Consider the following 24,512-nt stretch of genomic DNA (forward strand, 5'->3'; position numbering starts at 1 on the left):
ACACACACATATATACCTTATTTTTCGGATTATTAGACGCACTTTTCCTCCTAAAAACTTGGGTGTAAAATAAAGGGTGCGTCCTATAATGGAAATGTAACTTACCAGGGGGTTCTAGAGAGGGGTCACAGGAGGGAGGGGCACTGCTGCAGGCTGTGCTGTGGGCTCTGCTGCAGAGCGCTGTGGGCTCTGCTGCGGAGCGCTGTGGGCTCTGCTGCGGAGCGCTGTGGGCTCTGCTGCGGAGCGCTGTGGGCTCTGCTGCGGAGCGCTGTGGGCTCTGCTGCGGAGCGCTGTGGGCTCTGCTGCGGAGCGCTGTGGGCTCTGCTGCGGAGCGCTGTGGGCTCTGCTGCGGAGCGCTGTGGGCTCTGCTGCGGAGCGCTGTGGGCTCTGCTGCGGAGCGCTGTGGGCTCTGCTGCGGAGCGCTGTGGGCTCTGCTGCGGAGCGCTGTGGGCTCTGCTGCGGAGCGCTGTGGGCTCTGCTGCGGAGCGCTGTGGGCTCTGCTGCGGAGCGCTGTGGGCTCTGCTGCGGAGCGCTGTGGGCTCTGCTGCGGAGCGCTGTGGGCTCTGCTGCGGAGCGCTGTGGGCTCTGCTGCGGAGCGCTGTGGGCTCTGCTGCGGAGCGCTGTGGGCTCTGCTGCGGTGAGGGCTTCAAATAATGCCTCCCGAATTCAGCGCGTGTGCAGATGGCGCTCTCAGCTCAAGATCTCATCTGCGATTGCGCCGCCTTCATCCCACTGATCTCCCAGCAGCGGACTTCTGTTGCACCGACAACACGGACCCCATATTTTTATTCCCTTTAAAAAACAAAAAAATACAATATATATGAAGTCCCCCATGGCTCAGGACCCACGGAAGGGAATATCTATCCTGAAGGCTCCAATTCCATCTCCGCAGGACAGGACTCTGCTGGACGCTGGAAGGTATCACTTTTGTGCCAGTCTGTGGGTGTATATAGCGAGGGAGGAGCGGTTGTATAGCATAGGGTCAGCCTCCCAGTGGCAGCAGCATACATCCATGGTTTCTGGTGTCCCACAATAGAGAAAGGAGGTCTAACGCCCTCCTATATGGGTGGTCTCCAATAAAGTGGCCATTCAGAGAGTTATGTAAGTATGCATGAAGAAGACCGGCCCTTTTATTTGTATGTAAGGACGAGATATGTAACTAAATATGAACATTCTTCCTGTTACCTGGATGTCTTTCCCCGCGTGCTGCAGAGAATTCGCTGCAATCAATGGGCTCAGATTTCTCTTCTCCATCTGCTCATTAAACGGTTCTACTTTAATGACTATCTGCAAAAACAATAAATAAATGATATATTATTTATATATATATATATATATATATATATATATATATATATATATATATATATATATATATATATATATATATAAAAGAGCCACTGTGGTTACACGCTAATCCCGCCCCCAGCCATTATCACACTCGGCTCCACCCCCCCATTACCACACGCGGCTCCGCTCCCCCGCCCATTACCACACGCTGCTCCACGCCACCCATTACCGCACGGAGCTCCGAACCCCCGCCCATTACCACACGCTGCTCCGCCCCCGCCGCCCATTACCAACATGCGGCTCTGCCTCTCGTCCATTACTACACGCAGCTCCGCCCCCCCGCCCATTACCACACGCTGCTCCACCCCCCCGCCCATTACCGCACGCGGCTCCGAACCCCCGCCCATTACCGCACGCGGCTCCGAACCGCCGCCCATTACCGCATGCAGCTCCGAACCCCCGCCCATTACCGCACGCAGCTCCGAACCCCCGCCCATTACCATTACCCATTACAATAAGTATTTTCGATAGTTAGCGGTCGCTCGTAAGTGTCACAAGCAACGACGTCGCTAAAGGGGCCGGATGTGCGACACGAATTCCGTGACCCCAGCGATATCTCGTTAGCGATGTCATTGCGTGTAAAGCGGCCTTTAGAAAGCGCATCCGCCTTGACGTTCTTTTCAGTCAGCTGGAAATGGAGAACAAGTCTAAGTGGGCAAAGAACAGCAACCAACGAGCTTGGCGAGTGTTCAGCCTCTGTGCCGACTGCAGGTAGACCTAGTCCTTGTGGTCGGTGTAAATGACAATGGGATGCATAGCCCCTTCCAGTAAGTAACACCACTCCTCCAGAGCCATTCACCAACAACTCTTGGTCACCAATCGAATAGCTGAGTTTAGGAGCGGAAAAGCCTTTGAAAAACAAATCGCAGGTTACCATTCACCCGGTATTGAACTTCTGTGTGAGAACCGTTGTGGCTCCAGAAGAAGAAGCATCCATCTCCAAGAAGAACTGCTTACTGATGTTCGGGTCTGTGTAACATCGGAGCTGCACAGAAGGCCAGCTTTAGGGAATCGATGTCACGTCTCCACCAGAGTCAACTTCTGCTTCAATCACCAGACGCCGCCGCGTCACCACTGTGGGTGGCGCTGGGGATGGGGGAGCAGTCAGTGGCTCCGCTGGGCGCAGGCTCCGCTCATCTATTAGGCTGGGTTTCACTAGGACCTGCAGTACCACTGGTTTACTGTGGTGGTATGTGCCTTCCGGCTGGGTAGTTACCTTTCAGCTGGGGCCAATGGGAAGGTATCACACCCCTCTTATGCTTTCTCCCTTCTATTGGCAGGTGCTAGATATAGTCTTGTAAATCCCTGCTAGTCTCTGGTGCCGTGTTGTTTGTTTGTGTTCCCGTATATTGACCTTAGCTTGATTACCTGACCACTCTTCTGCCTGCCGTTTCTGTACTTCACTGCAAGCTCCGGTTTAGACCCTTAGCTTGATATCTGACCACTCTCCCGCCTGACTATTTTTGTCCCTGTTCTACCTTCTGGATTTGACCCTGCCTGGTTACTGCTCTTCTCAGGACTGCAATCTTCTGAGGGCAGCGATCACCTGGGACCTGTCGTAATTCCTAATCCCTGTATAGGGGTTAAATGGTTGTGAGGTCCAGGTTCCTGCTTTGTGGGAGGTTGCCTCTATTCACCTGTTTCACCGATCCTGAGTCCGTGGCTCCAGGCAGGCGTCACAGTCGAAAGCACTATCTACCTCTGGATTCCACATCCTCGGATTAGCACCTGTGCAGATCATGGTGGTGATTGGGACGGTTTAAGACAAGAAGTGAGGTATAAACTGGTGGTAGTTATTCGCAAATCCCAGAAAAGGTTGCATGGCTTTCAGCTCATCAGGACGAGGCCGATTCAGGATCACAGACACTTTCTCAGAATCCATCCTCAACCAAGTATCTAAGATTAGGTACCCCAGGAAAGGAAGAGAAGACTGCTTGAAAACACACATCTCGAATTTAGCGTACGCCTCACAGTCTCTGCAGAACCTGGCAAACATTTCTGCTGTGTGTGGGCAGATCGGGAGAGAACACCAGAATGATGTCCAGGTATACGACCACACAAAATTAAAGATGACCCTGAAAGCTGTCGTTCATGAACTTCTGGAAGATCGCAGGAGGCATTACTGAGCTCAAGTGGCATTACTCGATACTTGTAGTGTCCGTCCCAGGTGCTAAGGACGGTGTTCCATTCGTCCCCTTGGCGTGTATGGATAAGATTATACACTCCACGAAGGTAAAGTTTAGAAAAGATCTAGCAAATAGACTCAAAAAGGTGATCTCCACTATAGTACATGAGGATCAGTCAGGTTTCATCCCGGGTAGGAGTACCTCGGATAATCTGAGGAGGGCGCAGGTGATCTTACAGATGGGCACCAAGTTAGAGGAGGATTGGGCTTTGGTCTCTCTGGATGCAGCCAAAGCCTTCGACTCCATAGAATGGCCATACCTGCTGGAGGTGCTGCGGGCATTTGGTTTCGGCAACGAATTTATCAGATGGATTGAGATCATATATAAAGCCCCATCTGCTAATATTCAGGTGGGCGGTGGTGTGTCGGAAACTTTCTCTTTGGGGAGGGGAACCAGACAGGGATGTCCCCTATCCCCTCTCCTGTTCGCTCTTGCCATGGAACCGCTTGCGTTGCGCATCCGGGCGGACCCAGTCTATCGGGGGGTGAGACATAGTAAGGGAGATGAACGTTTATCTTTGTACGCAGACGATTTGTTACTGTTTGCATCTGATCCGGATTCCTCCATTCCCAGAGCTGTGCACTTGATTGATCGATTTGGGGAGTTCTCAGGTTTGTCAATAAATTGGTCAAAATCGTACCTCCTCTTTCTGTCTCGGAACAGAGAGGACCTGGTGTACGACCACATATGCAGGGTTCCGGTGGTGGATCATTTTAAATATCTCGGAATTATACTGGCGGGAAGCCCTGCGGAGATGATAGCGAGAAATATAGCCCCCTTACTAGCGTACTTCGGGGAGAAATTTAATAGATGGAGCCAACTCCCACTGTCAGTGGCGGGAAGGATTAACCTCCTCAAAATGATAGTGCAACCAAAGTGTCTCTATATTACCCAGCATGTATTCGTGCAGATTCCTCGTTCTTTCTTCCGGTCCCTGGAATCTCTAATGATTACCTTTGTCTGGGGCTCGTCCAGGTCAAGGGTCCAACTGGCCAAATTACAAAGACCCAAGGATATGGGGGGTATGGCACTTCCTGATCTTTATATTTACTATCTGGCCGGACAAGTGAAATATTTGGGTCCATGGACCCTTCCTCGAGTTGGGGGTTCTCCGGAGGGACTTCTGGCAGAGTTCACAGGTGTGGAGCTCCTGTGGCCGTTACTGACGGATCACAGGAGGTCCCCTGAGGGTCGTGTCCTCCCGATACACAAATTGGGGGCCAGGATCTGGAAAGAAGCTAAAGCCATATTTGGATTTTGTGATGTACCAACTGAGACGCCCTTGTGGGATAACTTGGACCTTCCACATTTTTGTGGGTTGCCGGGGTTTGGTGAATGGAGGAATCGCGGAATAATCTCCCTGGAATCACTGGTCCGGGATGGTGAACTCCGCCCCTTTGCGCAACTGCGGACAGAATTTGACTTGCCGGAATCTCATGGGTTTCAGTATCTCCAGATTAGACATGCCTTTCGAGCTCAGTTCTCTGGTCGTGGGGTTAGATTCTCTTCCTTCCCAGTTATTGGAATTATTAGATCACAGGGCCCTGGTGGTCTTATCTCTAAACTATACTCCTCTCTCATTCGGGCCAAGGCCATGAATAATCCTCTTTCTGTCCGTGAGAGGTGGAGTGCCAGGATCCCTGAAATTGATGATGTAGTGTGGGATGACATTGTCGAATCCCACACATTGGTCTCTCCTGCTGTTAACAATAGACTGATCCAATTATATATAATACACCAAAGTTATATTACTCCCCAGAGACTGAACAAAATGAAAAAGCTGAATAATTCGGTGGGGATGGGCTGTCCGAGATGCGGGAGAGACGGTGCTGATTTCTGGCACATGATATGGGATTGCCGGGTTATCCTCTCCTATTGGAGCGAGATCATAATGACTCTTTCCGCCATATTTCAAAAAGCGGTTGCTATGTGCCCAGTCCTATGTCTATTTGGGGTGGTAGATGCACGCTCCTGGTCCCAAGATGAGAGTCTATTAATAAAGAAGGTTCTTTTTCTGGCCCGGAAAGGCATTATACTAAATTGGATGAGCACTCATTCCCCAACTAGAGCCTCTTGGATTGCATTGGTAAACGCAATAATCCCGTCAGAGCAATTTGTTTACAAGTCAAGAGGCTCCCCAATTAAATTTGACAAAATCTGGGGTAGATGGATGAGGTCGCCCTTGACTGGCGGATCTCCTGGTTCTCTTGCTGATAACCTACAATCGGTATTATTGCAATAGCCAGTAGTGCCCTGAGATGCAGAAAGGAGACACATGTGATCCGTGATGCAATATATGAGGGATACCACGAGTTCCCCGAAGCTTGGGTTGCTCTCTCCTGGACGATATGGGTTCTCTTGCCTTGAGTTGGATGTGTCTCGCGAACTAATACCTTTGCTAGGTTTGGTGCTATTTGGATATGCTGAAAATAATGGACGTAGATTTGATTGTTGTTACTTTATTATTCTGATATACAACCAGTTTACTTGTACACTGTCTCACTGAACAATTTGCTGATTTATTCTTGTTTGTAATGCTTTACTTAACTTTCAATAAAACGAGTTTAAAAAAAAAAAAGTTTAGAAAAGATTCTGGAGCCTCGGAGACGGCCAAATAATTCTGGTATGAGTGGCAGTAATTTGACCGTAATTTGATTATAGCCCCTATAGTCTAAACAGGGCCAAGGAAGCCATCCATTTTTTTCACAAAGAAGAATCCAGTAGCAGCCAGAAAAGAGAAGTTCTAAATAAATCCTCCTGCAGTTTCTCAATTATGTACTCGGACATGGCTTAGGTCTCTGTCTGGGACAGTGGGTAGGTTCGGCCTCTGGGAGAAGTACCAGGCAGCAGGTCTATTGAGAAGTTTTACAGCCTGTGTGGTGGTAACATCTCCACGTCCTCCTTATTGAAGGCATAAGCACAGGACCAATAGGTGACTGGCCGGCCCGGAAAATTTGATAGAGTCGCCGGTGATCGGGAAAGATGAACAGGAACAAGACATTTCTTGTGACAGAACTGACCCCATCTAAGCACTTCATCAGATCTCCAGTTCAAGACATGACTTTGAAGCCATGGCAGGCCCAAAAGCAGTGGATGCAACAGACCTGGTAGCACGTAGAAGGTGATCCTCTATGAGAGCAGCATTCCCACCTGAAGTTCAATAAATCGGGTGTTGCCACAGGAAATGGATACTGAAAGAGTCATAGGTGGAGAGGAGTTGCTCTCGCCCAGGGTGGCCTCTTCAACTGACGGTAAGCTTGAGAGTTTCCCGGCTTCTCGGGACAGGAGCAGATGACATATTCAGGACTGCCACAGTAAAAGCGACAGACCACCTGGCAATGTTCAGACAGCTTCACTTGGTCTACTTACATTGGTTCAGGAGGAACTGTGGAAGATGAAGACGCCGGAACGATCGGCCTCTGGAGTGATGGAGCCAGACACATTGTTTTGTTCTCTCGGTTCACCTACATAGAACGTTCATGAAACCAGAGGTTGACCCGGATAGCCAGACAAAACAGGTCAGCTAAGGAGATGCCAATATCACAATCAGCAAGCTCATCCTTAAATCTCCTGGTCAGACCTTCTCAGAAAGCTGCTACCAGACCCTCATTATTCCAACCAAGATCTGAAGACAAGGTGCGTAAACGAACAGCATACTGGCCTACGGTAAGACCTGCCGTGCGCAGTCTAATAGAGAAGATGAAACAGTGGTGAATAGGCCCCGGCTCATCAAAAAACTTGCGGAATGCCTCCAGGAAGGTTTGCAGGTGTGGGATTATGAGATCCCCTCTCTTCCATAAGGGGTTGAGCTACGCAAGACCGTTTCCTCCCATGTTGGGACATAATGAATACCACCTTGGCCCAGTCCGAGGGATATTGATGAGCGAGAAGTTCAAAGTGGTTGATGAACCTACTGCATTGCTTGGGGTCACCATCATACTGTGGAGGAACGGACAAACGGGGTCCAGGGCTAAGAACATGAATAAACGGTTGTGCTGGTGCTGCAGACTGGACTAATGCAGATGAGGCAGCCGGCGTCAGGGCGCTCCAATGGGTGTTCAGGGTCTGCAGAGAGATCAGTATCTGTTCCCGCTGATGAGTCCTATGATACAATCGTAGGGGAGCCAGGGTCAGAGGGGTCCATGGCCTAAGAGGGGAGCCAGGATCAGAGGGGTCCATGGCCTGAGCAAACTGTCAGGCTGGTGAGTGTAGATCAGTGTTTCCCAAATTCCAGTCCTCATGGCCCCCAACAGGTTATGTTTTTGAGGATTTCCTTACTATTGAATGGGTGATGGAATCATTATCAAGGCATCACCTGTGCTATATTAAAATCATGAAAACATGACCTGTTGGGGACCGTAGTGACGGGAAACACTGGTGTAGACCCACTGTGCCACTTGACCGGGCTCACCCTGGAGGGGCATGACTAAGCAACTACTTTGTCTTCACTAGAGCCTCTGATGGTGAGGTTAGGATTGTGTTTGTAAGAAGCCGCCAGGTACCACTCCAGGGGACCTCTTGGCACTGTAGCAACTAACCCCAGGGGTCAGGTAGGCATGTACGCACTCAGGTGCAGGCGGACGGCTGGAACAGACTGGAGCAGGTACAGACAGGTAGGCAGGCAGCCAGGTATACCGGACGTGTAGTGGAACATAGGTACAGGTTAGTGGGCACAGGACCTGACAAGTAGCAAACATGCATCAAGTGAATGAACACATTGCTCAGTGCCTCTTAGCCATAGGCTGAGAGGCACTTCCAGGTTAAGTCACACTAGTCCTTTAAGAGAAGGAAGGCGCGCACCCTAAACAAACCTTTGGGGGACCTACACAGGCACTGTGAGTAGGAGGCAGTGAGGGGAGCCGGCACAGACGCCGCAGGATGGCCGGCAGGGTGAGAGCATCGGTGTCTTTGCTGCAGGGATGCTGGCGCTGGCATGACAGTTTCCAGTACTCTCACATCAGTCACACGTGCTCAGTATGGACCTTCTCTCATCTGTAATGACAGACCTGCCAACTCTGCTGTTCTCTAGTGAACGCCAATCCAGCTGCGACCACAGGTCCACCACGGGACATCGAGCTTCATGCCACCCTCGTGATGTCCGTTTCTGAAAGTTTGGTCATGCACATCAGTCGCACGGCTCTGGCAGTTGTTGTCATACAAAGGAGCAGATACCGTTACCGGTCCTGCCGCTGTGTTGATCCCTTCTCTAAGGCCCTGTCTGTCTCCCCTCGTGTGACGGCCCGTGTCCTGGTATCTGCTCCATGTAATAAGACAGCGCAGCAGCCTTCATGTGATTGCATGTATGGATGCATCACCAGTCCTGAGCCCAGCCAGCACCTGCCTGTAAAAACAATGACCGGCGTTGACTCCAATCAATGCCATTTAACCATTTAAATGCCATTGTCATACCCTTATAATGGCATTTATGTGGCCTGCTTGACTGCTTCCCGCAACAAGAAAAGAAGGAGTAGATGGGTTACTATAGAAGATGAATATCATAGCAAAAGTCCAATCTATAAAAATAGAAAAATTTAAACCGAACATTAAATGCCAAAAAAAAAAAGAAAAAGGGTCAGAGTTGTAATTTTTTTGGGTCACTGCACTTCCCAAAAAATTCAAAAAAAACACCCAAAAACAAATGGAGCTGAACCCTTCATGACACATGACGTACTAGCTACGTCATGGATCGTGTCAGGATAATCCCTGCAGGCTGCCGCAGGCAGCTGGCAGTGATCGCTGCACATGTCAGGCGATTTGAACAGTTGACATGTGCGGCTATCAGGCACAAGTGAAGTGGATTCGTTATCCACTCGTGACTGTTAACCCCTTATAGCGCGCTGTGAAAATGTCACAGCACAATTTAACAGCACGCCGAAGTAAGCATTCACTTACCCAGCGCCATTGGAAGTCACGTGAGATCATGTGAGGACTCCTGTAGCTATCATGAGTCACTTGCTCTTACACCCGGCAGAGGGCCAGGTGTGAGAGGAGAGCTGCTTTTCAGAAGATCTGAGCAATGCTGCTCTGATCTGCAGGAAAGAATCAGCGATCAGAATGCTGATCCTTATAGTCCCCTAAGGGGACTAGTAAAATAGAAAGAAAAAGTTAAAATAATTAAATAAATAAAAAATGAAAAAAACTAAAAAGTTCAAATCCCCCCCCTTTCGCCCCATTGAAAATTAAAGGGTTAAAAAAATTAACAAAAATATACACAGATTTGGTATCGCCGTGTTCCATCAAAATCAATTAATCTGATCGGTAAACGGCGTAGCAGCAAAAAATCCAACCGACAAAATTACGTTTTTTGGTCGCCGCATATTTTGTGCAAGATGCGATAACAGGCGATCAAAACATAGCATATGTGCAAAAATGGTACCGTTAAAAACATCAGCTCAATACGGAAAAAATAAGCAGTCACTGAGCCCCAGATCCAGAAAAATGAGACCGCTACAAATCGCAGAAATGGCGCAAAAATTGCTCTTTTTTTGGACAAACTTGTGAATTTTTTTTAACCCCTTAGATAAAAGTAAACCTGTACATGTTTGGTGTCTATGAACTCATACTGACCTGAGGCATCACACTGACATCAGTTTCATCATATAATGAACACGGTGAATAAAATATCTCAAAATCAATGGGCAATCGCACTTTTTTTGCAAGTTTTTTCGCACTTGGAATTTTTTTGCCGTTTTCCAGTACACTATATGGTAAAACTCATGGTTCTATTTAACAGCACAACTTGTCCTGCAAAAACAACAAGCCCTCGTATGGCAATATGGACAGAAAAATAAAAAAAAGTTACGGCTCTCGGAAGAAAGGGAGGGAAAAAAAAACCCGGAAAATCGCTCAAAATGGTTAAAATAGCATCAATAGAAATTAGAGATTTCATGACAAAAGTAAAAAATCCATCACAAGAAAAAACATTATGGCTTTCGCAAACAAAAAAGCTTTATTTTTTTCTTTTGGTGGGTTTTGCATTCTTTACAGCCAACAAAATTTATATATATATATATATATATATATATATATATATATATATATATATATATATATATATACACACACTAGCTGTAGCAACCGGCGTTGCTCAGGATAGTAACTGTGTTTCTCTCCCAGTCTGACTGTCTCGTCTCTTTGCCTGTCTGTCTCGTCTCTTTGCCGGTCTGTCTCGTCTCTTTGCCTGTCTGTCTCGTCTCTTTGCCTGTCTGTCTCGTCTCTTTGCCTGTCTGTCTCGTCTCTTTGCCTGTCTGTCTCGTCTCTTTGCCTGTCTGTCTCGTCTCTTTGCCTGTCTGTCTCGTCTCTTTGCCTGTCTGTCTCGTCTCTTTGCCTGTCTGTCTCGTCTCTTTGCCTGTCTGTCTCGTCTCTTTGCCTGTCTGTCTCGTCTCTTTGCCTGTCTGTCTCGTCTCTTTGCCTGTCTGTCTCGTCTCTTTGCCTGTCTGTCTCGTCTCTTTGCCTGTCTGTCTCGTCTCTTTGCCTGTCTGTCTCGTCTCTTTGCCTGTCCGTCTGTCTCTTTGTCTGTCCGTCTGTCTCTTTGCCTGTCCGTCTGTCTCTTACCCTGTCCGTCTCTTACCCTGTCTGTCTCTTCACATACATATTTACACATTTAAAAAGAAAACGTAACGAATTTGGTATCACAGCATTCATATTGACCTGAAAAATCATGTTATCAGGTTATTTTTACAACAAAAAGAGCAATGTAAAATAAAAAAGCAAAAAAAACAATGCAGGGATTGTCATTTTTTCACCATTTACCCATTTTTCTATACATGGTAACATGAATGGTGTAATTTAAAATTACTCAAAAAATCAACTCAAAAAGAATGCAGACACAGCGATGTGCATGGAAAGAAATGTTAAAAAAAGTTAGGTCTCTTGGAAGAAAAAAAAACTAAACTAAAATGAGCTGCAGGTAGTAGGGGATGGTGGAATTAATTGAAATTGGGGTTATACTATAGATGCATACAGATTTACTTTAACATTTTGCACCTATTATGCCCCATGCGCACGCTGCAGCTTTTGGTGCAGTTTGAGGTGACCTTTTAGTCACCACAAACTGCATGCTTTTCCTTGCCCAGCAAAGTCTATGAGATTTCAGATTTGCTGAGCTCACATTGCTTTTTTTTGGGCTGCATTTTGTGATGAGCACAAAAATTCTTTTGCGTTTTCCCTTCTTTTTTCACCCATTGGTGATAAAAAAAAAACGTATAAACAACACATGGTCAAAAAATGCATCAAAAACACCAAAAATGCATGCGTTTTTTTGGGTACAGGGTCCATTTTTGTGGTTGCCACAAAAGTGCAGTATGTGCACATGGCCTTAGTAGAAAGCAGCGGATACCTTGTGGTACTGTGCATCTTGTATCTTCTGTGACACTTGAACCAGAGATCGGGCAGTGGAGAAATTGTCCACAAAGAAAGCTGCCATGTTGTTCACATAGTGGAACTGGGAAAAAAAGAATTATTGTTGTTAGATGTAACACAAATACAGTTCTCTAGGTGTGATTGCCTAAATTTCATTACTTTAGTTGTGTCCTAACCATTAGATCTGCACAGCCCTAGAGGGTTTCATAGACCCCAGGCCGCACATATAAAACCTCAGAGACCCAACATCCCTAATGAAACCTCAGAGACCCAACATCCCCAATAAAACCCTCCGAGACCCAACATCCCCAATGAAACCTCCAAGATCCGACATCTCCAATAAAACGTCCGAGACCCAACATCCCCAATAAAACGTCCGAGACCCAACATCCCCAATAAAACGTCCGAGACCCAACATCCCCAATAAAACCTCAGAGACCCAACATCCCCAATAAAACCTCCAAGTCCAAACATCCCCAATAAAAACTCAGACCCAACATCCCCAATAAAACCTTCGAGACCTAACAACCCAAATAAAACCTCCGAGACCCAACAACCCCAATGAAACCTCCGAGACCCAACAACCCCAATGAAACCTCCGAGACCCAACATCCCCAATAAAACCTCCGAGACCCAACATCCCCAATGAAACCTCCGAGACCCGACATCCCCAATAAAACGTCCGAGACCCAACATCCCTAATAAAACCTCAGAGACCCAACATCCCCAATAAAACCTCCAAGACCCAACATCCCCAATAAAACCTCCAAGACCCAACAACCCCAATAAAACCTCAGAGACCCAACATCCCCAATAAAACCCTCCGAGACCCAACATCCCCAATGAAACCTCCAAGACCCGACATCTCCAATAAAACGTCCGAGACCCAACATCCCCAATAAAACGTCCGAGACCCAACATCCCCAATAAAACCCTCCGAGACCCAACATCCCCAATGAAACCTCCAAGACCCGACATCTCCAATAAAACGTCCGAGACCCAACATCCCCAATAAAACGTCCGAGACCCAACATCCCCAATAAAACGTCCGAGACCCAACATCCCCAATAAAACGTCCGAGACCCAACATCCCCAATAAAACCTCCAAGTCCAAACATCCCCAATAAAAACTCAGACCCAACATCCCCAATAAAACCTTCGAGACCTAACAACCCAAATAAAACCTCCGAGACCCAACAACCCCAATGAAACCTCCGAGACCCAACAACCCCAATGAAACCTCCGAGACCCAACATCCCCAATAAAACCTCCGAGACCCAACATCCCCAATGAAACCTCCGAGACCCGACATCCCCAATAAAACGTCCGAGACCCAACATCCCTAATAAAACCTCAGAGACCCAACATCCCCAATAAAACCTCCAAGACCCAACATCCCCAATAAAACCTCCAAGACCCAACAACCCCAATAAAACCTCAGAGACCCAACATCCCCAATAAAACCTCCAAGACCCAACAGCCCCAATAAAACCTCCGAGACCCAACATCCCCAATAAAACCTCCGAGACCCAACATCCCCAATAAAACCTCCGAGACCCAACATCCCCAATGAAACCTCCGAGACCCAACATCCCCAATAAAACGTCCGAGACCCAACATCCCTAATAAAATCTCCAAGTCCAAACATCCTCAATAAAACCTCCGAGACCCAACATCCCCAATAAAACCTCCAAGACCCAACATCCCTATTAAAACTTCTGAGACCCAACAACCCCAATAAAACCTTCAAGACCCAACATCCCCAATAAAACCTCCGAGACCCAACATTCCCAATAAAACCTACAAGACCCAACATCCCATATAAAACCTCCAAGACCCAACATCCCCAATAAAACCTCCGAGACCCAACATCCCCAATAAAACCTCCAAGACCCAACAACCCCAATAAAACCTCCGAGATCCAACATCCCCAATAAAACCTCCAAGACCCGACATCTCCAATAAAACGTCCGAGACCCAACATCCCCAATAAAACCTCAGAGACCCAACATCCCCAATAAAACCTCCAAGTCCAAACATCCCCAATAAAAACTCAGACCCAACATCCCCAATAAAACCTTCGAGACCTAACAACCCAAATAAAACCTCCGAGACCCAACAACCCCAATGAAACCTCCGAGACCCAACATCCCCAATAAAACCTCCGAGACCCAACATCCCCAATGAAACCTCCGAGACCCAACATCCCCAATAAAACGTCCGAGACCCAACATCCCTAATAAAACCTCCAAGTCCAAACATCCTCAATAAAACCTTCGAGACCTAACAACCCAAATAAAACCTCAGAGACCCAACATCCCCAATAAAACCTCCGAGACCCAACATCCCCAATAAAACCTCCGAGACCCAACATCCCCAATAAAACCTCCGAAACCCAACATCCCCAATAAAACCTCCGAGACCCAACATCCCCAATAAAACCTCCGAGACCCAACATCCCCAATGAAACCTCCGAGACCCGACATCCCCAATAAAACGTCCGAGACCCAACATCCCTAATAAAATCTCCAAGACCCAACATCCCTATTAAAACTTCTGAGACCCAACAACCCCAATAAAACCTTCAAGACCCAACATCCCCAATAAAACCTCCAAGACCCAACATTCCCAATAAAACCTACAAGACCCAACATCCCATATAAAACCTCCAAGACCCAACATCCCCAATAAAACCTCCGAGACCCAACATCCCCAATAAAACCTCCAAGACCCAACAACCCCAATAAAACCTCCGAGATCCAACATCCCCAATAAAACCTGCGAGACCCAACATCCCCAATAAAACCTCCGAGACCCAACATCCCCAATAAAACCTCCGAGACCCAACATCCCCAATAAAACCTCCAAGACCCAACAACCCCAATAAAACCTCCGAGATCCAACATCCCCAATAAAACCTCCGAGACCCAACATCCCCAATAAAACCTCCGAGACCCAACATCCCCAATAAAACCTCCGAGACCCAACATCCCCAATAAAACCTCCAAGACCCAACAACCCCAATAAAACCTCCGAGATCCAACATCCCCAATAAAACCTCCGAGACCCAACATCCCCAATAAAACCTCCGAGACCTAACATCCCCAATAAAACCTCCGAGACCCAACATCCCCAAAGCTGGAGCTGGCAGTGAATTGATAAAGGGAAGCCCCTCTATATCTTTTAGCATCATTACAAGTATTTAGGCTGGTTACTTAGCTTTAGGGGTCATCACTAAGCTTTCCCAGTATCCTGAATGGCAAATCCGCCAGGTTGTTGCATTGATTGTACTGTGCACTAGGCTAACAATGGGAAGGTTTATGCACCGTGATGAGGAATATCGCACAGCCGTTACCTGAAAAGCTCGGAAGTTGAAGCCGCACTCGTTTTCGATGGAAGTCAGTAACCACATCTTATTGTAGTTCCTTCCATGAGGGATCTGTGGACAGAGAGCTGGGGGTTATGTCACAGAACAGGAAGAAAAAAAATAAAAATTATTGAACCAGAAATGTCCAGAGTAAGTGACAAGTTCATAACCCCTTTTCCACCGCGGCCAAAATTCATTTTTGTGCTCTACTTCTCTTTGCAAGAACCATGATTTTTACTTTTCGGGCCACATTGACCTATGAGAGCTTGTTTTTTGCAGGATGAGTTGGAGCTTTGATTGACACCATTAGCCTGGTAACGTGATTCTCCAGGTCTGTAGGAATAGGACCGAGCTTGTAGATATTTTCTTTTTATTTCTATATACTCATAAAAAGGTAGAGATATTCGGCTTTCTGGTGAAATTTATTGGAAAAGAAGGGAATTTTGTTTACTTACCGTAAATTCCTTTTCTTCTAGCTCCAATTGGGAGACCCAGACAATTGGGTGTATAGCTACTGCCTCCGGAGGCCACACAAAGTATTACACTTAAAAGTGTAAAGCCCCTCCCCTTCTGCCTATACACCCCCCGTGGGATCACGGGCTCCTCAGTTTTAGTGCCAAAGCAAGAAGGAGGAAAGCCAATAACTGGTTTAAAAAAATAAATTCAATCCGAAGGAACATCGGAGAACTGAACCATTTAACATGAACAACATGTGTACCCGAAAAAACAAAAATCCCTAAGGAAACAGGGCGGGCGCTGGGTCTCCCAATTGGAGCTAGAAGAAAAGGAATTTACGGTAAGTAAACAAAATTCCCTTCTTCTTTGTCGCTCCATTGGGAGACCCAGACAATTGGGACGTCCAAAAGCAGTCCCTGGGTGGGTAAAATAACACCTCGTGATAGGGCCGTAAAACGGCCCTTTCCTACATGTGGGCAATCACCGCCTGAAGGACTTGTCTACCTAGGCTGGCGTCCGCCGAAGCGTAGGTATGCACCTGATAATGCTTGGTGAAAGTGTGCAGACTCGACCAGGTAGCCGCCTGGCACACCTGCTGAGCCGTAGCCTGGTGCCGTAATGCCCAGGACGCACCCACGGCTCTGGTAGAATGGGCCTTCAGCCCTGAGGGAACCGGAAGCCCAGCAGAGCGATAGGCTTCAAGAATTGGTTCTTTGATCCACCGAGCTAGGGTGGACTTGGAAGCTTGCGACCCTTTACGCTGACCAGCGACAAGGACAAAGAGTGCATCCGAGCGGCGCAGGGGCGCCGTGCGGGAAATGTAGATTCTGAGTGCTCTCACCAGATCCAACAGATGCAAATCCTTTTCACATTGATGAACTGGATGAGGACAAAAAGAAGGTAAGGAGATATCCTGATTGAGATGAAAGGGGGATACCACCTTAGGAAGAAACTCGGGAATCGGGCGCAGAACCACCTTGTCCTGGTGAAACACCAGGAAGGGAGCTTTGCATGACAGCGCTGCTAGCTCGGACACTCTCCGAAGAGACGTGACCGCTACTAGAAAGGCCACCTTCTGTGAAAGGCGCGAAAGGGGAACATCCCTCATAGGCTCAAAAGGCGGCTTCTGGAGAGCGATTAGAACCCTGTTCAGATCCCAAGGTTCTAATGGCCCCTTGTAAGGAGGGACTAAGCGGCAAACCCCCTGCAGGAACGTGCGTACCTGAGGAAGTCGGGCTAGGCGCTTCTGAAAAAATACAGATAGCGCTGAGACTTGTCCTTTAAGGGAGCCGAGCGACAAACCTTTTTCCAAACCGGATTGTAGGAAGGAAAGAAAAGTAGGTAATGCAAATGGCCAGGGAGAAACTCCCTGAGTAGAGCACCAAGATAAGAAAATCTTCCACGTCCTGTGGTAGATTTTGGCGGACGTTGGTTTTCTAGCCTGTCTCATGGTGGCAATGACCTCTTGAGATAATCCTGAAGACGCTAGGATCCAGGACTCAATGGCCACACAGTCAGGTTCAGGGCCGCAGAATTCAGATGGAAAAACGGCCCTTGAGACAGCAAGTCTGGCCGGTCTGGTAGTGCCCACGGTTGGCCTACCGTGAGATGCCATAGATCCGGATACCACGACCTCCTCGGCCAGTCTGGAGCGACGAGGATGGCGCGGCGGCAGTCGGACCTGATCTTGCGTAGCACTCTGGGCAACAGTGCCAGAGGTGGAAACACATAAGGTAGCCGGAACTGTGACCAATCCTGAACTAAGGCGTCCGCCGCCAGAGCTCTGTGATCGTGAGACCGTGCCATGAAAGCCGGGACCTTGTTGTTGTGCCGGGACGCCATTAGGTCGACGTCCGGCATCCCCCAGCGGCGACAGATCTCCTGAAACACGTCCGGGTGAAGAGACCATTCCCCTGCGTCCATACCCTGGCGACTGAGGAAGTCTGCTTCCCAGTTTTCTACGCCCGGGATGTGAACTGCGGATATGGTGGAGGCCGTGTCTTCCACCCACATTAGAATCCGCCGGACTTCCTGGAAGGCTTGTCGACTGCGTGTTCCGCCTTGGTGGTTGATGTATGCCACCGCTGAGGAGTTGTCCGACTGAATTCGGATCTGCTTGCCTTCCAGCCACTGCTGGAAGGCTTGTAGGGCAAGATACACTGCCCTGATTTCCAGAACATTGATCTGAAGGGTGGACTCTTGCTGAGTCCACGTACCTTGAGCCCTGTGGTGGAGAAAGACCGCTCCCCACCCTGACAGACTCGCATCTGTCGTGACCACCGCCCAGGATGGGGGTAGGAAGGATTTTCCTTTCGACAATGAGGTGGGAAGCAGCCACCACCGAAGAGAATCCTTGGCCGCCTGAGAAAGGGAGACGTTCCTGTCGAGGGACGTCGACTTCCCGTCCCATTGGCGGAGAATGTCCCATTGTAGTGGACGCAGATGAAACTGCGCGAAAGGGACTGCCTCCATTGCTGCTACCATCTTCCCTAGGAAGTGCATGAGGCGCCTCAAGGGGTGCAACTGGCCTTGAAGGAGAGATTGCACCCCTATCTGTAGTGAACGTTGTTTGTCCAGCGGAAGCTTCACTATCGCTGAGAGAGTATGAAACTCCATGCCAAGATATGTTAGCGATTGGGCCGGGGTCAGGTTTGACTTTGAAAAGTTGATGATCCACCCGAAACTCTGGAGAGTCTCCAGCGCAACGTTCAGGCTGTGTTGGCATGCCTCTTGAGAGGGTGCCTTGACAAGTAGATCGTCTAAGTAAGGGATCACAGAGTGTCCCTGAGAGTGCAGGAGTGCTACCACTGCTGCCATGACCTTGGTGAAGACCTGTGGGGCTGTCGCCAGACCGAAAGGCAGAGCTACGAACTGAAGGTGTTCGTCTCCTATAACGAAGCGTAGAAAACGCTGATGCTCTGGAGCAATCGGCACGTGGAGATAAGCTTCCTTGATGTCTATTGATGCTAGGAAATCTCCTTGAGACATTGAGGCGATGACGGAGCGGAGGGATTCCATCCGGAACCGCCTGGCGTTCACATGCTTGTTGAGCAGTTTTAGGTCCAGAACGGGACGGAAAGACCCGTCCTTTTTTGGCACCACAAACAAATTGGAGTAAAAACCGTGACCTTGCTGCTGAAGCGGAACAGGGATCACCACTCCTTCTGCCTTTAGAGTGCACACCGCGTGCAGAAGAGCATCGGCTCGGTCGGGATGTGGGGAAGTTCTGAAGAACCGAGGCGGAGGACGAGAACTGAACTCTATCCGGTACCCGTGAGACAAAATGTCTGCTACCCACCGGTCTTTGACCTGTGGCAGCCAAATGCCGCAAAAGCGGGAGAGCCTGCCACCGACCGAGGATGCGGAGAGAGGAGGCCGAAAGTCATGAGGAAGCCGCCTTGGTAGCGGTTCCTCCGGCTGTCTTTTTTGGGCGTGACTGAGCCCGCCAAGAATCTGAGCTGCTCTGATCCTTTTGAGTCCTTTTGGACGAGGAGAATTGGGACCTGCCCGAGCCTCGAAAGGACCGAAACCTCGACTGTCCCCTCCTCTGTTGGGGTTTGTTTGGTCTGGGCTGAGGTAAGGATGAATCCTTACCCTTGGATTGTTTAATGATTTCATCCAATCGCTCACCAAACAGTCGGTCACCCGAAAATGGCAAACTGGTGAAGCACTTTTTGGAAGCAGAATCTGCCTTCCATTCCCTTAACCACAAGGCTCTGCGTAAAACCACGGAGTTGGCGGACGCCACTGCCGTACGGCTCGTAGAGTCCAGGACAGCATTAATAGCGTAAGACGCAAATGCCGACATTTGAGAGGTTAAGGATGCCACTTGCGGAACAGATGTACGTGTGACAGTGTCAATCTGCGCCAGACCAGCTGAAATAGCTTGGAGTGCCCACACGGCTGCGAATGCTGGAGCAAACGACGCGCCGATAGCTTCATAGATGGATTTCAACCAGAGCTCCATCTGTCTGTCAGTGGCATCCTTGAGTGAAGCCCCATCTTCCACTGCAACTATGGATCTAGCCGCAAGTCTGGAGATTGGAGGATCCACCTTGGGACACTGGGTCCAGCCCTTGACCACGTCAGGAGGGAAGGGATAACGTGTATCCTTAAGGCGTTTGGAGAAACGCTTATCTGGATAAGCGTAGTGTTTCTGGACTGCCTCCCTGAAGTCAGAGTGGTCCAGAAAAGTACTCAATTTACGCTTGGGATACCTGAAATGGAATTTCTCCTGCTGTGAAGCTGACTCCTCCACTGGAGGAGCTGAGGGAGAAATATCCAACATTCGATTGATGGACGCTATAAGATCATTCACTATGGCGTCACCCTCAGGTGTATCCAGATTGAGAGCGGTCTCAGGATCAGAATCCTGATCAGCCACCTCCGCTTCATCATAGATAGAGTCCTCCTGCTGGGACCCTGACCAGTGTGATGATGTCGAGGGCCGCTCCCAGCGAGCTCGCTTAGGCCGTCTGGGACTGTTGTTCGTGTCAGAGCCTTCACCCTGGGATGCATGGGACCCCCCCGGAGCACGGATTTGTTCCAACTGAGGGGGACCAGGAAGCAATGATTCAACAGTGCCCATGGTCTGAGTAACCGGTCTGGACTGCAAAGTTTCTAGAATCTTAGCCATAGTCACAGACAAGCTATTAGCAAAAACTGCAAACTCCGTCCCCGTCACCTGGACAGTGTTCACAGGTGGTTCTCCCTGTGTCACCTCTAGCAGAGACCCCGGCTGAGCAAGTGCCACAGGGGCCGAACATTGCACACAATGGGGGTCAGTGGAACCTGCCGGTAGAATAGCCTCACATGCGGTACAAGCAGCATAGAAAGCCTGTGTCTTGGCCCCCTTGCTTTTTGCGGACGACATGCTGTTGTCTCCTCTGAGCAATCTAGGAGGGTATATAGCCAAGAATAGCGACCGTTACAGTGCAATGTATAGTATACAAGCATAAAAGTACAAATGAACTCTTCGGCGCTAGTGGGGTCAGCACCACAGGTGCCGCTTACCGCCCGCTCAAAAGCGGGTGTGTGGTCGCCAGAATCCCGTGTCTGGGTCTCCCAGAGTTTGTCTCCCCTCTCCAGCTCCGACTGCACACAGGAATGGCTGCCAGCGTCCTGTGAAGAGGGGCGTACCGTGGGCGTGCCTCAGACAAAGTGCGGGAAACTGGCGTCCCACTGTGCTCAGTGAGGGGGCTGGAGTATGCAAAGCAGACTCCAGCCCTCGGCGCTGACGTCCTGTACAGCGTCCCGCCCTTCCCCTGACTGGCAGGCCTGGGGGCGGGAAAGCAACGAGACTAGGCCGCAAAAGCCGGGGACTCGATTTATAAGCGCGGCCGTCATATCAGCACGGCCAGCGCGGAAGTCCCCGGCGCACTACAAGTCCCAGCCGCGCCGCAGTGTAAAACTGACAGCAGCGGCCGGCGCGGCAGTCCCCAATACATTAACTAACTCAGCCAAGCTGTCGTGAGTAGTGGCACAAGCGCGCAGCGCTGTTGTCCCCAGCGCACTAACACACCCAGCAATGCTGCAGTGTGTCTGCGCGCGGTCTGTACGGGGACACAGAGTACCTTGACGTAGCAGGGCCCTGTCCCTGACGATACTCAGCTCCATATCCAGCAGATACCGCAGTGGCTGTGGATGGAGCACGGTCTCAGTGCCTGGAGACCGGTAAGATCCCACTTCACCCAGAGCCCTAAGGGGATGGGGAAGGAAAGCAGCATGTGGGCTCCAGCCTCCGTACCCGCAATGGGTACCTCAACCTTAACAAACACCGCCGACAAAAGTGGGGTGAGAAGGGAGCATGCTGGGGGCCCTAGTAAGGGCCCTCTTTTCTTCCATCCGACATAGTCAGCAGCTACTGCTGACTAAACAGTGGAGCTATGCGTGGATGTCTGACCTCCTTCGCACAAAGCTTGAAAACTGAGGAGCCCGTGATCCCACGGGGGGTGTATAGGCAGAAGGGGAGGGGCTTTACACTTTTAAGTGTAATACTTTGTGTGGCCTCCGGAGGCAGTAGCTATACACCCAATTGTCTGGGTCTCCCAATGGAGCGACAAAGAAATAAAAAGTTCCCACTCCAGTGATATTTTATGATGAATGTTGGGCATTTATGTAGAAGCAGCAATGCTGGTTTCCTCATCTCACTCAATTTATTGAAACAAAAGCCAACACCAGCGGAAGGTATACCCCCAAAAATGTCGATGACTTGTACTGTGGCTTTGAGCATCAATTACAGCTGACAGCAGCGCCTCCTGCTGGTCACAAGTGGAGTTATTGTCTGCGGAGGCCGGCCTCCCACTCTTCTAGAATGGTGGCCCTCAGATCAGTGAGGTTCTGGGGTACCAGGTTACGGCCTCTACACGGCAACTCAGCTGATCCCCTAGCTTTTCTATGGGATTCAGGTCTGGAGAAAGTGCAACCGCTCCATTTGAGGTCCCCCAGGCTCCAGTAGCCGTTCCCTAATGATGCGACCTCGATGAGCTGGAGCATTCTCCTCCATGAAGATGACATTAGTTCCGATGGTGTTCTTGCAGAAGCACAATGACTGGATTAATGATGTTATTCCAGTAGTAGGGGCTGTCACTGTATCCGTCACACAGTATGGGGCTGTCCTGTACTGACTACACACACCGGCCCACACTAACACCACCAAAGTCTCATCTGGTGACAGCAGTGGTTGATGCAGAGCGCTCTCCAGCATCGTTGGCGGCCATCATTTCTGATCAACGTGAATCCATATTCATCGGTCACCAGCACTGACGCCACTGATCCCTCATCCAGCGTAGAAGACGTCTGTGCCTGGTGGTGCGATCAGGTACCTTGCAGGTCGTCTAGCATGTGGACCAAGCTGATATAAACTGTTGGTCTGATGTGACAATTGGGAACCTCTCACCTCCCTTAAATGTGCCTGGAGTTGTGTGGCATTCATCATCCGATCCTGAAGGGCATTTTTCACAATGAAGCAGTCATCAGTGTGGGATGTGGCCAAAGAACGTCCACTTCTCTGCCTGGGATTCTTCCAGTCTCTCTGCGTCTCTGTACAAGCAGCTGGTGACACCCTGTGACTCTCAAAGCTCAGTGGCCACTTCTCTGCCTTTCTGTGATTCTTCCAGTCTTTCTGTGTCTCTGTACAACCTGCTGGTGGCACTCTAAGCTTAGTCTCCATTTCCGTTTGAGAACATCCTGCTTGAAGACTCACAATGGGGCGGTACCGCTGATCAATTATTAGGTGTCGTCTTGGTCTCATGATGTCAAAATGTGAGCATCCTGATGAGGAGGACGGTTTGATAACAATTCTAACTGAATCCAGAAATGTATTAGTCAATTCCTTGGTCAAAAATGTCTTGTGAATTTTGCCATTAAGCTTCTTGTTTGGAAACCTCAAGTTGTGCAAAAAGTCCTGAAACGTTGGACATGAGCATCCGGAAGATCAGAGAAGGTCACATTAAGGTCAGAGGTCATTGTAGGATCATCCTGAAATTTCACCCAAAAGCGGAATATCCCGAACTTTTTGTGAGTGGTTTATATTTCAGTAGTTAAATATAATAATAATAATAATAATATTTATTCACTTATATAGCGCTATTAATTCTGCAGCGCTTTACATACATTGGCAACACTGTCCCCATTGGGGCTCACAATCTAAGGTCCCTATCTGTATGTTTTTGGAGTGTGGGAGGAAACCAGAGACCCCGGAGGAAACCCACGCAAACACGGGGAGAACATACAAACTCCTTGCAGATGGTGTCTTTGGTGGGAATTGAACCCAGGACCCCAGCACTGCAAGACTACAGTGCTAACCACTGACCAACCACAAGACTGCAGTGCTAACCACTGACCAACCACAAGACTACAGTGCTAACCACTGAGCCACCCTAATATTCATTACTATTTGATTTGTGAAACGTTTTTCTGACACTGATCTTTTTCTTTCGATTGATGGAGCCAGTTTGTTTGTGCCGAACTGTAGTTGTTATTAATACCATTTTCAGATAGGGTAAACAGAAGGGCAAATTAATTGTTATATTTTCGAAGCTCAAACTTTTATAAAAAGGCAGAAATTCTAAATATGTCCAATTATTTTGAATCCTTTATTTCTAAAAGGGGGCGATTTAAATGTCTACATTTCTTTATATTTTTTTTCTTGATTTTCCCTTATTTATTTTTTTATAGGGCTTGAATTGTTCAAGAAAATGCAATAGGTGAATATTAGGTCCCCGGTCACGTGAAGCGACTGTTCCACTTATATGTTTCATTAGTGCATGTCCTCATCTCCCGCCTCGACTACTGCAACCTCCTGCTCTCTGACCTCCCTTCCAACACTCTTGCACCCCTCCAATCTATCCTAAACTCTGCGGCCCGCTTAATCCACCTCTCCCCTCGCTACTCCCCAGCCTTGCCACTCTGCCAATCCCTTCACTGGCTTCCCATTGTCCAACGACTCCAGTTCAAAACATTAACCCTGACATACAAAGCCATGCACAACCTGTCTCCTCCCTACATCTGTGACCTAGTCTCCCGCTACCTACCTGCACGCAACCTCAGATCCTCACAAGATCTCCTTCTTTGCTCCTCTCTTATCTCCTCTTCCCACAATCGCCTTACAAGATTTCTCCCGTGCATCCCCCATACTCTGGAACGCGCTACCTCAGCATATCAGACTCTCACCTACCGTGGAAAGCTTCAAGAGGATCCTGAAGACCCACCTCTTCCAACAAGCCTACAACCTACAATAGCCCTCAGTCCAGTACACCACTGCGCAACCAGCTCTGTCCTCACCTATTGTA

At 48.9% G+C, this 24,512-nt stretch overlaps 1 protein-coding gene across 5 annotated transcripts in view; it reads right to left on the reverse strand.

Moving 5' to 3' along the window:
- Window positions 1–24,512, reverse strand: part of LOC142294894 (nuclear RNA export factor 1-like) — a 111,204-nt gene that overhangs the window by 39,334 nt on the left and 47,358 nt on the right. For all 5 annotated transcript variants that reach the window (XM_075337957.1, XM_075337958.1, XM_075337954.1 and 2 more), the window contains 3 exons: window positions 15,253–15,336; window positions 11,875–11,979; window positions 1,186–1,287 (listed from right to left, as the gene is read on the reverse strand). In XM_075337957.1, coding sequence (XP_075194072.1) covers window positions 1,186–1,287; window positions 11,875–11,979; window positions 15,253–15,336 — 291 coding nt within the window. The remainder of the gene's footprint in view (window positions 1–1,185; window positions 1,288–11,874; window positions 11,980–15,252; window positions 15,337–24,512) is intronic.

The sequence above is a fragment of the Anomaloglossus baeobatrachus genome, chromosome 3 (assembly GCF_048569485.1).
Source record: "Anomaloglossus baeobatrachus isolate aAnoBae1 chromosome 3, aAnoBae1.hap1, whole genome shotgun sequence".
NCBI lineage: Eukaryota > Metazoa > Chordata > Amphibia > Anura > Aromobatidae > Anomaloglossus > Anomaloglossus baeobatrachus.